This window comes from Paramormyrops kingsleyae, chromosome 24, assembly GCF_048594095.1.
Source record: "Paramormyrops kingsleyae isolate MSU_618 chromosome 24, PKINGS_0.4, whole genome shotgun sequence".
NCBI classification, from domain to species: domain Eukaryota; kingdom Metazoa; phylum Chordata; class Actinopteri; order Osteoglossiformes; family Mormyridae; genus Paramormyrops; species Paramormyrops kingsleyae.
This window is the reverse complement of record NC_132820.1, coordinates 23,029,263-23,044,861: the sequence shown is the minus strand read 5'-3', so window position 1 is coordinate 23,044,861 and position 15,599 is coordinate 23,029,263. Positions and strand designations below refer to the sequence as shown.

The window sequence follows — 15,599 nt, the reverse complement described above, 5'->3', positions numbered from 1 at the left end:
TATATGATATAAGATACCATAGTATAAGAATGATAGGATTGTATCATGTATTTATAGGATTCCTATAAATGTTTGTATGAATGCTTACCATCTTTTTCAATCAGATTTATAAATGAGTTCCCCGATTAATCTGTTTACATGAAAACATCTTAATTGCATTAAGGCATGTAAACGTAGCCACCTAACAAAGATAAAGATAATGTTTATTGTCATTGTCACTTGGACAACGAAACTGAAAATGCAATTCAAGTCAATGTGAGGTATAAAAAGAGTAATAAAATATTACAAAATATACAAATTGCATTGAATACTGCATTGACTATACCGACTGCACTGAATAACCATACTGCACTGATTAAATATAAGAAATGAACTGTTATGTTTTGCATTTAACGCCATGATTGCTAGGGGTGTGGTCCTGGTCAAGACAATCTCCTGAACTCCAAACTGAATGTCAGAATGGGAAAGAAAGGTGATTTAAGCAATTTTGAGCGTGGCATGGTTGTTGGTGCCAGACGGGCCGGTCTGAGTATTTCACAATCTGCTCAGTTACTGGGATTTTCACGCACAACCATTTCTAGGGTTTACAAAGAATGGTGTGCAAAGGGAAAAACATCCAGTATGCGGCAGTCCTGTGGGCGAAAATGCCTTGTTGTGCGCTAGGCGTGGCTATGCGGTAGGAGTGGAACGAGGCTTCACGAGACTTTCGGCAGTATCCAACATGGCGGCACGCTTCTAAAACAAACTAACAACAAGTAATTAAATATCTTCGCCAATTTAGAATAACCTAAAATTAAGTGAGTAAATAAGTAAAAAGTATATAATTAATCGCGGTTCATTTAAAATCTTCACTCTGCAGGAGTCTGCGGACGGATTGGATAACCTATTTACTTTCATCGACGAGTGTTTTGACCGGATTATAATGGGGAAACCAAAGCCTCTCACCGAGACTCCGACCACCAGCAAAACCGCTTCATCCACCAAGAGGAGCAGACCCGAGGATTCACCCGAGGCGGCCTCCCCACCTAGGGAAGACCTGGCAAACATTCTGGACTCCATTGATAAGAGGCTATCGAGCTTCGACGCACGTATGTCCCTATTAGAAATTCTCCATAGGGAATTCCAGGCGATGCGTGAGTCTCTGGAGTTCAGCCAGAAACAGGTGGAGACGCTCGCTAAAGAGAACGCAGCTCTCAGAGAGTCCGTGAAATCCCTCACAGAGGGCCTGGGCCAGCTCTCGTTAGAAAACAAGAAAATCAAAGAAGCGGTTTTGGACCTCCAGGCGAGAAGCATGAGGGACAACCTCGTTTTTGCAGGCATCCCAGAAGCAGCGGACGAAAATCCCGAAACCACGGTGAAGAACTTCATCCATAAACAGCTCAAACTTCCAGCGGAGACCACAAGTAACATCACCTTCCATCGTGTGCACCGCCTTGGAGGTAAAAGACCCGACGGCCACAGACCACGACCCATCGTGGCAAAATTCGAGCACTACAAGCAAAAGGAGCTGGTTAAAAGCCGAGGCAGGGAACTGAAGGGGACGAACTTTAGTGTCAACGACCAGTTCCCTAAGGAGACCCTGGAGCGACGCCGGGTCCTGTTTCCCGTGAGGAAGCGTCTCATAGACGGAGGTTCGCGAGCGGTCATCACCGTGGACAGGTTGTATGTCAACGGACAACTTTACCGCGACCGGGATACTACCCCCTGGCTATACTAGAGTAAAATAATCCGGGGGAAAAAAAAAAAAAAAAAAAAAAAACCCGCTAACTTTTCCAAGGTATGTCTCCGTTAATATAATAACTGCTGGTCTCAAAGCATAGCCTGAGGTAAGATGTGCCCACGTCTTAATAGTGACTGCACCCCGCTTTTTCTCTCTCTCTTCTTTAATTCAGCTGTTATTTTCTCTCCTCTTTTCTTCTTCTCTCTTCTCCTATATATAACGTATAACACCATGATTATGCATAAATGCATCGCACATAACGTACGCACACAAGCAGCACATAAACAGACCATACATATAGACACATCACACACATATGTACTTCACACGCACACAGAGGTACATAGGCACTTATGCGCACATATAAGTACAGGTGAGCATAGGCACGCACATGCACACGCACAGACACACACACCTAGCAAGCTCCGCACACCCGGCGAGTTAGTTTAAACATGAGCACAATAAGGTTTGTCACATGGAATGTACGTGGTGTCGGCTCCAGAGTAAAGAGGCTAAAAGTTTTTAATCACCTGAAAGATTTACAAGCAGACATTGTCCTCCTACAAGAGACACATCTGTCCAAAACAGCTGCAGATGCACTCACCTCACCACAGTTCCCTCATGTATATTCAGCTGGATACAACTCAAAACAGAGAGGAGTGGCCATACTGATTAATAAAAAAATACACTTTACTACCATTAACACTATTACAGACCCAGAAGGTAGATTCATTATAGTTAACTTATCTATCCAAAACATGAAGATATGTATCGCTAGTATATATGGCCCAAATGTTGACGACCCCTCCTTTTTTCACACTCTTTTCACCTCACTTTCTGATCATTCTGACACCACACTTCTTATAGGAGGGGACTTCAACCTGATTTTTAACCCTGAAATTGATAGGTTTAGTAATGCAGGTAGCTATAGGAACTGGCAATCCCCAGAAATCCTGAAACAATATATGAGGGACCTTGGTCTATGTGATGTTTGGCGTTCTCATCATCCCACTCTTAGAGAATATACTTTTTTCTCGTCTGTACCCTGATCATACTCCCTCCTAGACCACTTTCTAATCAGTAGCTCCAAAATGAGGGACACTTCAGCGGTTCAGATCCACCCTATCACTATCAGCGACCACGCCCCAGTCTCCCTCACTCTGACTAACACAAAGGTCACTCCGCCAATCAAACATTGGAGATTTAATACATCATTGCTTAAAGATCAAAATTTTATAAATTATTTCAACCAGGAGTGGGCACTATACCTGGAGGACAATGACACACCAGGAATCTCAGCTTGTGTTCTTTGGGAGGCAGGGAAAGCAGTCATGCGAGGTAAGATAATTTCTTATTCCTCACATAAGAAAAGAGCAGAGAATTCACTAATATTAGAACTGGAGCAAAAGATTAAAACTTTAGAAAGTGAATATGCAGCCACGTCCCAGGAATTCATTCTGGATGAATTAAGGAAAACAAAACTTAAATTAAACGAGATTAATGATAAAAAAACACAGTTCTTGGTGCAAAGGCTTAGACTGGAAAATTTCGAACAAATCAACAGATCAGGTAGATTTTTAGCCAACCAATTAAAGCTTAACAAGGAAAAAATAACAATCTCTTCCGTAAAAGACCTATTAGGTAACATTACACATGACCCAGATGAAATAAACAATACCTTTAGAAATTTCTATGAAAACTTATATAAGTCACAGATTGATCCACCACAAGCTGATATTGATGAATTCCTTAACAATATAAATCTTCCAAAATTACAGGAAGATCAGGTAATGGCACTGGAGGCACCCATTTCAGTGGCAGAACTCCATGATGCCCTTCAGCATATGGCCAACAATAAGGCTCCGGGACCAGATGGTTTTCCAGCAGAATTCTATAAAGAATTTTGGACTACGTTAGAGCCCACTTTCCATAGAATGGTATGTCATATTAAAGAAAGCGGCGAATTACCTTTGACTATGAACTCGGCCAATATTAGTTTACTCCTAAAACCAGGTAAGGACCCCACGCTCCCATCTAGTTATTGTCCCATATCACTAATAAACACAGATCTTAAATTAATATGTAAAGCTTTAGCAAAAAAACTGGAGAAAGTCACCCCTTTTATAATACACCCTGATCAAACAGGCTTCATCAAAGGTAGACAGTCGGCAGCCAACACACGCAGGTTAATTAACTTAATGGATTACTCTACCATCAACAAACTAGAAACTACAATTATTTCTTTAGATGCAGAAAAGGCTTTTGACAGGGTAAATTGGAAATTTCTTATTGCAGCACTAATTAAATTTGGGTTTGGATCATCTTTTATTAACTGGATTAAAATTCTATATAGCTCTCCTAATGCATCAGTCAGGACAAACGACCAAACTTCACCAAGCTTTCTTCTCCAGAGGGGTACTAGACAAGGCTGCCCACTCTCCCCCTCTCTCTTCGCTATTTTTATTGAACCTCTAGCAGCCATGATAAGACAAAATAGAGATATTACAGGTATTCAAATTAAAAATGAGCTTCATAAGATAAGTCTTTATGCAGATGATGTATTAATTTTCCTTCCAAACTCTCAATCCTCCCTATCTCACACAATTTCAGTCACAGAAAGATTTTCATCAATCTCTGAGTATTCCATCAACTGGTCAAAATCCACAGTCCTGCCTATAAACTGCGGTTTTCAAAATGCACCAAATACTACATTACAATCAGGAAATATCAAATATTTGGTATAAAGGTATAAATATTTCCCCCAGGCTGTCAGACCTGCAAAAATTAAACTTTACTCCACTACTTAAAACAATAGAAGACGATCTTATACGGTGGAAAACCCAGCCCATATCACTCATGGGGAGGGTGGCCTCTATTAAAATGATGGTACTACCCAAAATTAACTATTTGTTCTCAATGATCCCCTATAAACCCTCTTCTGCCTGGTTCAATTCATTAAATTCACACATTTCCAAATTTCTATGGCGGGATAAACCACCAAGAATTAGTATAAAAACCTTACAAAAGACTAAACAATGCGGAGGTTTAGATTTGCCAAATTTTTACTACTACTTTCTTGCCAATAGATTACAATATATTTTGAAATGGATTAATCCAAGCCCGCTAGACAGACTATGGCTAAATATAGAACAGGAGTTCTGTGATAATTTAGATATCTCCGATTTGCCTTTTATCAGCTCTAGTATTAAACACCATAAATGTTTCCTAAGCATTAATATTAGAACATCTCTGACAGCCTGGTGGGACTTTCTTAAATTAAACAAATCCTCGCTAACCCCATGCCAACAAACGCCCATCTGGAACAATCCAGACATCCTACTGAACAAGAAAGTGTTAAATTTCACTGTATGGAGGGATAAAGGCATACGGTATCTAGAGCATATTATCCAAAATGGACAATTTATTCCATTTGAAGAACTTGTTTCACAGTACAATATTCAGAGAAGCAAGTTTCTAGAGTACCACCAACTTAAATATATACTGCGGGTTAAATACGGACATGATGAATTAAATCTACAATTACCTACAAAGGTAACCCAACTACACAGCAAAATCACCAGTGTTATATCAACTCGCACAGTGTTAAATTCAACACTATTCCAGAGTTTATATAATTCTCACTGGTTTTGAGTTAAATCAACACTTTGCAAAGTGTTAACATTTTAACTACATTGTAGTGTTAAAATATAACACCCAGCAGTGTCAATTTCCACACTGTACAATGTTAACCATTTTCACTGGGAGTGTTATTTTATAACATTTATGGTGTTGTTTAGGAAACTTTTAAGTGTTCTCTTTAACACTGATTACAGTTAACTTTTTCACTATGGGTGTTATAAATAACACTATGGATGTTATGAACTAACATTTTCAAAAATTCATTTTCACACTGGATTGTGTATTATATTTCATTTTTGAGTGTTACTCTAACATTTACAGTTTAACATTTTTTTTTTTTATGACACAGCAGTGCTCTAATCTGGAATGTAGGGTCTTATACTACAACACATTGATCTGTAATTATGACTAATGTGTTATATTGAGTGCATGTTTTAGATCATCCTACCCGATGAAGGAAAGAAACAAAGATATACATCTTGCCATTTTAATATAGGTTATTTTCCAAGCACCATGGAACATTTGTACATTTACAAAGAAAATAATGGCACAATGTACAGTCCATCGCCACCACCATAAGCATTTTGTAGGTCAAAAGGCTTGTATATCTCAATAGAGTCAGGTTTAACAATATTTTTTTCATCAGTTTCAAACACTCTATAAGCATGGTAATGTTCACTGAAGTTTTCAACCACAAGTTTGTTAACTATGAAGAAGGTGACACTATTAACCAAAACTATTGTTTTTATCCGAGAAAATAAAGGCATCTCATGTTTAGACCCACAGCAAATGACCAATCCTGCTCTGTATTCAGTCCCATTAATATTGACCCAATTAGCAGTGAAGGTGTCTTCTGGAACAAAAGATGAACATTGGGTTATCATTGTACTATTTTCTTCATTGTCAACATTAAATAATTTCAAGGGTCCATATTCAACATGGTTTAAAAGACATGTCTCCCACTTGTATGCGATTGACGTTTGGTGTTTTTTGGCAAGTGACACAGTGATGTTCTTAAAGTTTTTAAGGGTGTCTTTAAATACTCTATGTTTAGCCTCACCTCTCATACTCCATACATGTAGTAATGGCCCAATTTTTCTGATGCAGGCTGGGTAGTGCAACATAAAGTGATGTTTAGGAATCATGTTCCTACCTGGATACAACTGTTTGAACAAGTCATGGTGTTCCATTATTAAATGCTTTAGATGCACAGTCATGCCAAATGTAACAGACGGAGAGAATATGATGTTAATGATTTGCAGTAAAAGCAAAAGTAAGGTCCAGTTCTGATTTCCTTCTGGCACAATGTCACCAAAAATTAAAGGAATGTTTCTTATAAGACAGAGAGTCTGAATGGAGTTGAGGCCTATACTATTGCCACTACTGTCCAAGTTCACCCTTGTTGGGCGATTTTTGCGCTCTATGTAGCCATAGTCAAAAGCATAAATCCGTGACAAAAGAGCAGGTTTTGGCAAAAAAAATTCTGACAGATATTCCAACAGCAAATTTAACTCATACTGTGCCACCCCTTCGAGAATGTCATGCATGATGTCCAACGAAAAATTTTGGCTAACATGAAAGAATTGTAGACTGTTCAGTGTTGAATTCTTTTTTAAACCATAAACATGCAGCTTTTGAGGATCAGATTGCAACTCACTGCAGTGCATTTCAAAAAGCTCTTTCCCTCGTAAGATTATCTTTGGATCATCCTCAGTATACACACTCTGAGAATCATCTTTTGCAATTAAACATAAGCGACAAAAGTAACGTCCACTGAAAGACTCTATAAAACCCAAAATTGCATGCATCCCCAAATTGTCCCCAGTTATCTGACATATTGTGCCATGGACCTTTTCAGATGAGAAAGGTAAATCAATGCCATGACATTCCAATAGTTTTATGTCATCAATCAGAGGCTGTAAAATAGGATCAAAGCCATATTTTTTCACATCTTCTGCATGAAACAATGCAACCAAATGGATGTTCATCAATGCAGTATTTAACTTTGGAGGCAGATTTCTGAGGACAAAGTAGATTGCACCAATTTTGTGAACACCACGTTTGGAACCTAGTGGATTTGCAGTCTCAAAGTCGTCGTAATAAAGTTGAATTTGCAAAGAGGTTTGATGTTTTGAAAACAATGGATGAGACTTGAAATAACTTCCATCACAGAAGTCTTCATATCTATCTGCTTTTGGTACACATGGTTTAGCAAGCAGCTCGCAAATATAAGAATTGCGACATATAAATTTGATTGTTTCCAAAATTGGAATGTACACAAAAGTATCTTTCACTGGTACCTGGTCATAAGTGCCTGTCTTTTTATTTAACCTTGTATCATAACGCATTCCTAAAGTCTTTTCTACTGGCTCCACAATTCCCCATTTTTCACTAAAATATGTCTTTCTTTTAGCTTCAGTATCAAAGCTCTCAACTGGGTTGTCAAAAGTCTCAAGACATTTTTCCAAAGTAGATCTAATAGGATTATCTACTGGCACAACGGACAGCACTTTATGCTTAAACTGACAGTGCAGTCCATCAGCAAATTCTTCCAAATCATAAACAAGTGATGACACAAAACTATTCGCCAAATCACTACCACTGAGTTTACCAACAATTGTAGTACAAATGGCTTTAGTTTTTTCTTCTATTCTTTGACCTGATCCATTGTTTTCAGAACACCCAGCCTGTATGACATTTGTTTCATCAACCTCTATATCTTTATCCTGTAAACTGTTAAAATCATCCTGAACTGACTCTGAGGTTTCTGCATCACCACTTTGACAACAATCTTCAGCATGAACACTATTTAAATGTTTTTTTAAACCAGCATATGTAGTGAACTGACGCCCACAACTTTCTTGAGAACAACCTAACTTAAATTTGGTGCTTGGATAAAAACTGTGGCCTAGTCGCAAATGACTGATCAAAGCCTGACTGTTGACATGCAGAGCTTGACAGATAAAACATTTATACATTGTTCTCATTCAAAATTTTTGCACGTAACTCACGAACACGTGGTGACTCATCTGTTGAGGTAGCATCAATGTTGAATATGGTAGTCTGCACAAAACTGTAGAGATGTACCAGTGATTCATCGTAAGATAAGTTGAGCACGTAGTGGGTTTTGAAAAGTTCGTCAAAAGCACTCAAGGAGCTGGTGGCTTGGCAGGGGATGAGTTGTTTGTCCACTGCGATGTAGAAGGTGTCGATCCTGCTCTGGGTTCGGCCAACAGCGAGAATATATGGTTGTTTACCATCTCCTTCTTTCAGGTGGTCATCAATGCTGCAGCATGACTAAAAACCAATGAAATAAAAATATATACTTTTCAGTAATGCTGGGTATAAACCACACATTTAGTTTGACATCATGGGCCTTAGTACATAGTTGTAAGTTAGTAGTAAGTCAAAAAGATTTCACATGGAGAGAAAAAACAAGTGCTAAAAGAGTGTCTTTAAGGATTTAAAAAACAAGGCAACGTTTACCTTGTGAAAGTGCACCATTTTATCTGTTGCATCACTTGGACTTATTTTGGCTCTCCTCTTTCGTCCAGCTGTGGGTGGCAAAAGATGAAGAAGCAGCAGCAGGGAAGCCATGTCACTGTCCCAGTCTGTTTAGGGTGGAATTTATAAGATGAATTACATTATGAAAAATTATAAATCAATATTAGTTACATCAAACAAGCATGCTCTTACCATTTTCATCATTCCCCGTGAGTTTCTCTGCAGCCTTTAGCAGACGGCAGAGGTCAGCTGACTGAGTCAGATGTTTTGCCTCTTTGATAACCTTTGGCTTGATTGATGTGTCCCACTTCTCAAGCAACTTGGAGGCTGTTTCAGCACCAAACAGCAGGATGAAGTCTTGATTGACCTGTTGATCATACACAAGCAAAGCCAGGGTTCAGCATTGATTTTGACCAATATAGAATATACCAGGAGACCGGAATGTCCAATGATCTCATATTTTACTGCTACCTTCTAAGTGAGAACAACATTTAAGTCACAAATATATAACTTACGAGTCCTTTGACATCCAAAAAGCGTGGAAATGTTTTGAAAACATCTGCAGTTCTTTGTGGGTCATGCAACAGGTCCTGGCGGTGTTGGAACGTCATTTTCATCTTCTGAAATACACTTGCTTCATCAGGAGAGTGAACCAGAAATGAAATGGCTTCCTTGCAGGCATCTCCGTCAAGTTGTTGAGGCAGTGTGGTTGGTGATCTCCGGCGCTTTGGCCCTTGTTCTTGAGGCACTGAGATTTCCTTGACTGGACGTTTGGTTGTAGACCTGGACATGGTCTTGAGGCGCCAGGCTAAATAACCAGTGCCCCTCACCCCATCGTAGAAATGCTCCTGTTATATTTAGGCAAAGAAAATAAACACCAAATTAGGGCTGAAATGATTAATCGAGTAATTCAATTAGTAAAAAGCTTCGATTTATTTTTTTTGCATCGAGGCTTCGTTTAATTTACTAGCCCGCAGTGCAGCGGAACTGTGCGCTGGACCGGCTGCCCGATTGGTTCCGCGCATGCGTGTAGTAGGTTAAGGTTGGGTTACAGGTCTGTGCATGCGCAGAATCGAGCAGCAACATGGCGGCTTTCGTAGCGCGCATGCGCGGAACCGATCAGGCAGCCGGACAATAAATTTTTTTTTTCAAAGCTCAAAACATTTGATTATTTAAGGCAGTGGTCCCCAACCTTTTTTGGGCCATGGACCGGTTTAATGCCAGAAAATATTTTCACGGACCGGTCTTTACTCATTTTTTACTCATTTTGATAGCTTTACGTATCACGTGACCGAGCAACGTATCACGTGACCGAGACAAGTGTGATGGATGTAACAGAGGGAATCCGGTCATTTTTTAAAAATAAAACATCATTCAGACTCAGATAATAAATAAAACAGAAAATATGTTCTTACAGCACATGCAGATGTTAGATGCAGATGCATTATCGATTGCTATTTCTCATCTTGAACAACATTGACTTAAAATACATCACAACTTAAAATGCAGTTTAATTACAATATATTAGTAGTCCCCATCAAATAGAAAATCTTACTTATGAACTTGAACCTTACAATTAGCTGAAACACTTACATAGCCCTTTGGAGAAAAGGGATCCTTCAATGCAGGAAAGAGAGTAATAATTCCAAGGGCGTACTTCTCCCTTTGCTGACGGGAGGGAATCCTGCTATAGAGAAGACAGCCGTCAATGTTGAATCAGTTTTACATTACACTATACGTTACAAGAATACAGAAATTGGCCCTTCATTACATTTCTTATACTATTATTCTTACCCATGTCTCTCAGTCATATCACTAGCCAATATGTTAACTAGCTGTCTCCGGGTGCGGTGTCTCAGTGATTTTTCTGCCTTGTATTCTTCCAGAATATCCTCTCCGCCAGGCTTCCTTTTCAGGGCATTTTCAACCTGCTCATATGAAAGGGGAAAAAAAGTTTTCAAGTTTTCGATTCTCTCTATTATGTAAAGAGAAAACACATACCAATACACCAATACATACCAATACATACCACATATACACATACCACATACCATGCCTTGCACATAAAAATTGCAGGGAAAAATGACAATTTTATATGGTGTCAACTCAAAACTACACAAAATATTTTCTACTCCCAACTCTACCTCTTTTGCAGCCTCAGACGCAGAACTGCCTTCTTTGCTGGATCTACTGCAGCCTGCAGGAATGTCCTGTTCCCTTAGGTCATTGTCATTTGATGAAAGTGATATAGTATCCGTGAGGGATGATACTGTATCCGAGGAAGATGGTGTTGAATGAGCTAAGGGAGAAAAATCTTTACAAAAGATCATTTTGTTAACTTTCATTACTGTTTTGGCCACATTCATGTTCAAACATTTTACACAAATATGACCCAACTCTGTCCATTGCATAAATAAAGGTCAATATCATTGGTATCAAGTAGCAAAAACTTGGATCTGCATTAACTGGGCTATACACTGACAATGTACATTTTTGTAACAAATGTATCTTCCTTACCTAGAATCCTTTCACATACTGTGAGACATAGGTCTGGATGGGCCTCCACTAACTCAAGAAAAATGTCTTCATCAACTGCTGTGTCAGTTTCATCAAAAATGTCCAATTGAGCATCATCAGGAAGTCCGAACTTGCTTTTGGCTGTAGAGAGATAGAATATAACCATAAAGTCACCTCAAACAGAGTAACTGAACAACAATCTTTTTTTTATTTATATATTTCAGGCAGGTATTTATTAAGAGCAGTATAATAATAATGCATAGTGGCTCAGTAACTCTGCACTTCCCCATCTTTAAAGAAAGTAGAATATATTAAATGACTCTGCAGCAACAATTACTGGAGCTGATACATGGACAACATATTATGCTCAACCTCTAAGGATATCTTACCTTCACTGATAAATTCTAAATAAGTGAAGCCTTCATGCAATTTGATATATTTCTTTACACTGAGGTACTTCACTTTTAGCAACATGTCCTGGTGAAGAAAATAGAAGGGGATGGTTAAGTGCTATATGTTCAAGAACAACATTTGAACTGCTGAACTTTGTGAACACAATGGTCTTTCTCCCCTTATTTGAGATCTTCATCCACAAAAAAACGACAATGGTGATTCCTCGTCACAAATATTTAATAAATATAGCATACAATGCGTTTAACCTAGTCTAATAGTGTACTGTTAACATGGTATCACGGTTACACGGTACTTCGTGGAAAATGATCCACCTTAAGTTGGCTATCATGTCAGCATGATAATCTATTTACAACCTTCTGTTGTACGCTTTGTAGATAAGTGCATTCTGACACATGAACATATCTGTCTATGTAGGCTGTATACTGTTAGCTTATTTTTCATTTGACATGCTAGTCTGTGTCAAGCTAAAGAATTTCACATTTCCCTTGCTACTTACGATTATTAACGTAAACGTTTAGCGTTTTGTGTGAATTCAGTGCTCCTTAAAGTATTCACATGCAATTCTTACCATTTTAACAGAATATGATCGTGACAAGAATGTCCCTTTAGGCTACGTGAATGGGCTAGCATTTTACCTCAAGAGCACCTTACAACTAGCTGCCAACAACTACCAGTAATTCAAACTCTAACGTCTATTTTTTTTTTCTACGAGAACACCCCTCCCTCTTTTCATGTAATAGGCAAACAATACAAGCTAGAATTTTTTCATATGGTATTCATGGTTAATCAGTTAAATATTTTCGCTGTAGGTTAAAATATTAACTATTGAAAGACGGTCAGTTTTACTATAGGCTAACGAATCCTGGCATTTACCAAACAGTACGCATTCCACATGGCAAAATGTTACACGCTTTCGGTAAATAACATTCTTATTAATAATTTAACATATTTCATAATTTGAAAAATTAATTAATTAATTAATTAATTAAATAGTCCTTTGTGTTTCTTACCTCAACTTAATAGATCTCGACACCAAACTTCTGGCGGGCTCTTCTTTCCCAAGAGCGCGAAAAAACCGGATGTAGAAATGAACTCCAAATGAGTGTTGGGAATTGACCCACTGAATTAACCCCAGCTACAGAGCTTTCTTATCACTGAAATTGTTAAAATAACTCACAAATCAACACTTGTTAATTCTAAATAGGTAACACCAGGAAAATTAACTCAAATCAACACTACCAATTTTGCTGTGTACTGAGAATCCATGCGCCTAAAACAATGTCAAAAATATACAGATCATTGTCAGATTTAAACGACTCAATATCTCTCCCAACCTCAAAATGGGAAATTGATTTATCGATTAGTATAGACCAGAGCATCTGGACACAAATATGTTTAAATACTTTTAGAATGACCAAAAAACCCAATCTGCAACTCATACAATATAAGACTCTCCATAGAACACACTACACAGGACAAAGGATGTTCAAGATGGGCCTCATAGAATCCGACACCTGCCCTTACTGCACAAATAATGCACCAGACAATTATATGCACGCCATGTGGGAATGCACAGCTGTTCACCTATTTTGGCAGAGGGTATGCGAAGACTTATCTACGTATTTAGGGTATAATATTCCGGCCTCCCCGAGATTATGCTTGCTAGGCGATGTAAGCAATATGGATCTGGAGGGTAGTGCAACACAAATGGTTCTCACCGCCCTGTGCATTGCCAAGAAAACTATTCTTGTGAATTGGAAATCAAAAAACAATTTGAGTATTAATCAATACAAAGGTCTCTTGTTGGACCACATTAGTATGGAGCGAATGTCTGCTTCCTCCAAGAATCAATTAGCCAATTTCAACTCTCTCTGGTCCCCAATAATTGACTCCATCACTTAGTGGGTGTGTGGGGTCATGGCTTTGCTGTTCCTTGTGTCCCTTGGATGGTGGGGGGGCTCTGGGGGGTGTGGGTGCCGGTGGCTCCATGGGGCTGGGGGCCTGCGGTTCCTGGGCTGGGGGTTGTGGGTCGCCCCTGGGCTGGCGGGGTGGGGGGGGCTGGGGGCGTCTACCCGGTGGGCGCGGGGGGGGCCTGGCGGCCTGGGCGGGGGGCGCCGGCCCTGGCCGGGTGGCTAGGGCCTCGTGGGTGCGGGGTGGGGCTCGGGGCTCCGGGGGGCCCGCTAGTGGGGTGGGGGCCTCGTCCGTGCCGGGGGGGCCGGTCTCCCCCTGGGCGCCCCTTCCCATGTGGGACTGACTGGGGTGTCGCTCTGGGAGCCTCTGGGCATGCTGGCCTCTGGGGGGAGGGCACCGGGGCAGGGTATGGAGGGTATAGGTCCCAGGTCAGTCTGTCTGGTGAGTGTAGGTGTTTGTGTGAGAGCGGCTCGTCAGCGAGGCCTTCGCAGATGAGGCTCCAGATACCCCCCTCGGGTTGGGGCGGGGGTGCTGCGGCGGGGGGGGTAGCACCCCCGTGGGCGTTGGCGCCGCGCATCCGGGCGCGTCGTGCTGGATGCCCGCTGCCCTGCTGCATTACCACCTATTCCCCCACAGCCCCCTACAGCCCACACCCACCTACACCACACTCCATATAGGTACTGGGGGGTGATCAGCTAGTCACCCCCCCATCTCTTTTAATTCCACTTTAGACACCACACCCACAACACCACACTGCATCACACAGAGGGAAGGGGAGGGTGACTAGCCACTCACCCCCCTCTGTATTATTTTAATTGCACTTTAGACATACATTCATGTCACACCACTCTTTCACATAGGGCATTGGAGGGTGGGGGGAGCTGTGCATTCCTGGGTCGGCTGCCAAAGCAGCCCACAGCTGGACAGCGCGGCTCCCTTCCCCTCTATTTTAACTCCACTTTAGACATTGAGGGCCTGTGGGGGCTGGGGGGGGAGGACCGCAGCTCTGGCTGGGGTATCCATCCCCCACTTGTGTCCCCTCCACATTTTAACTGCACCCTAGCTCCACACACACACCCATTCCCACTGACCAAGGGGGGTGGTGGGCGGACCGGGGGAGTTGGGGGATGGCGGGGGCGGCGGGTGTTGGCTGGCGGGCCCGGGTGCGGGGCGGCGGCGTCCGCGGGGGGCTGCCGGCCTTCGGCGGGGGGCCGCTAGCCTGCGACCTGGGGGGTGGGGGAACAGCCTCTGGAGCCGTCCACTGGACAATTCCAGGGCATCTGCTGTTGGGCCTCGAGATGAGTGTGTGCGTGTGGGCGTGCGTGTCTATGTGTGTATCTGGTGTGTGGGCGTGCGTGTCTGTGTGTGTATCTGGTGAGGGTGTGCGTGTTGGGCGTGCGTGTTTGTATGTGTGTATCCGGTGAGTATGCATGCTCTGTTTGTCTGCATGTATGGCCTGGGACGGGGGAGCACGTCGGGGTTGGGGTGGTGCGGGTGTGGTGGGGTGCGAGTGTTTGGTGAATGTGGGTATCTGGGTATGAATGGCTCGTCGGCGATGCCGGCGCAGATGAGGCCCCAGACACCTCCTTGGGTTGGGGAGGGGGGGCGCTGCGGCGGGGGGCGGGGGTGTCCCCCTGGGTGTTGGCGCCGCGCGTCCGGGCGTGCCTTGCCTGGCGCCCGCTGCCCTGCGGCACTGTGGGCTGTCGCCGCGCGCCCCCCCTGCCGGCCCGCATCCACCTACACCACACATAGGTAATGGGGGGTGATCAGCTATTCACCCCCCATCTTACACATTAGACGCCACATCTAGACATCACACCGCACCACACAGAGGGAAGGGGGGGCGATTAGCCACTCATCCCCCCCTCATTATCTTAACTGCATTTTAGACATA

General features: G+C 41.9%; 2 protein-coding genes across 4 annotated transcripts; one reads left to right on the top strand and one right to left on the bottom strand.

The window, feature by feature from the left end:
• Nucleotides 1-723: 723 nt before the first annotated feature.
• On the top strand, nt 724-5,501 carry LOC140582299 (uncharacterized). The gene is made up of 2 exons (XM_072706615.1): nt 724-755; nt 860-5,501. The coding sequence occupies exon 2, from the start codon at nt 923-925 to the stop codon at nt 1,715-1,717; it is 795 nt and encodes a 264-aa protein (XP_072562716.1). The 5' UTR covers nt 724-755; nt 860-922; the 3' UTR covers nt 1,718-5,501.
• Nucleotides 5,502-5,832: 331 nt separating this feature from the next.
• On the bottom strand, nt 5,833-13,044 carry LOC111834453 (uncharacterized). 3 transcript variants are annotated; one of them, XM_023793764.2, is made up of 10 exons: nt 12,805-13,044; nt 11,770-11,857; nt 11,381-11,521; nt 11,008-11,177; nt 10,658-10,791; nt 10,457-10,550; nt 9,379-9,711; nt 9,056-9,230; nt 8,846-8,970; nt 5,833-8,656 (listed from the first exon to the last, which is right to left on the bottom strand). In XM_023793764.2, the coding sequence occupies exons 2-10, from the start codon at nt 11,852-11,854 to the stop codon at nt 8,330-8,332; spliced, it is 1,584 nt and encodes a 527-aa protein (XP_023649532.1). In that variant the 5' UTR covers nt 11,855-11,857; nt 12,805-13,044; the 3' UTR covers nt 5,833-8,329. The 3 variants fall into 3 exon arrangements, with proteins under 3 accessions (XP_023649532.1, XP_072562715.1, XP_023649531.1); XM_072706614.1 differs by lacking the exon at nt 12,805-13,044 and adding an exon at nt 12,363-12,794 and having other exon boundaries at nt 10,457-10,547; XM_023793763.2 differs by lacking the exon at nt 12,805-13,044 and adding an exon at nt 12,363-12,793.
• Nucleotides 13,045-15,599: the final 2,555 nt, after the last annotated feature.

Bases quoted from the DNA above. Each gene is read 5' to 3' on its own strand.
- LOC140582299 (XM_072706615.1), top strand. From the start codon at position 923: ATGGGGAAACCAAAGCCTCTCACCGAGACTCCGACCACCAGCAAAACC.
- LOC111834453 (XM_023793763.2), bottom strand. The intron at 9,231-9,378 runs GTAAGTTATATA...TATGATCAACAG, and splicing joins TTTTGGATGTCAAAGGACTC to GTCAATCAAGACTTCATCCT. The intron at 8,971-9,055 runs GTAAGAGCATGC...CACCCTAAACAG, and splicing joins CACGGGGAATGATGAAAATG to ACTGGGACAGTGACATGGCT.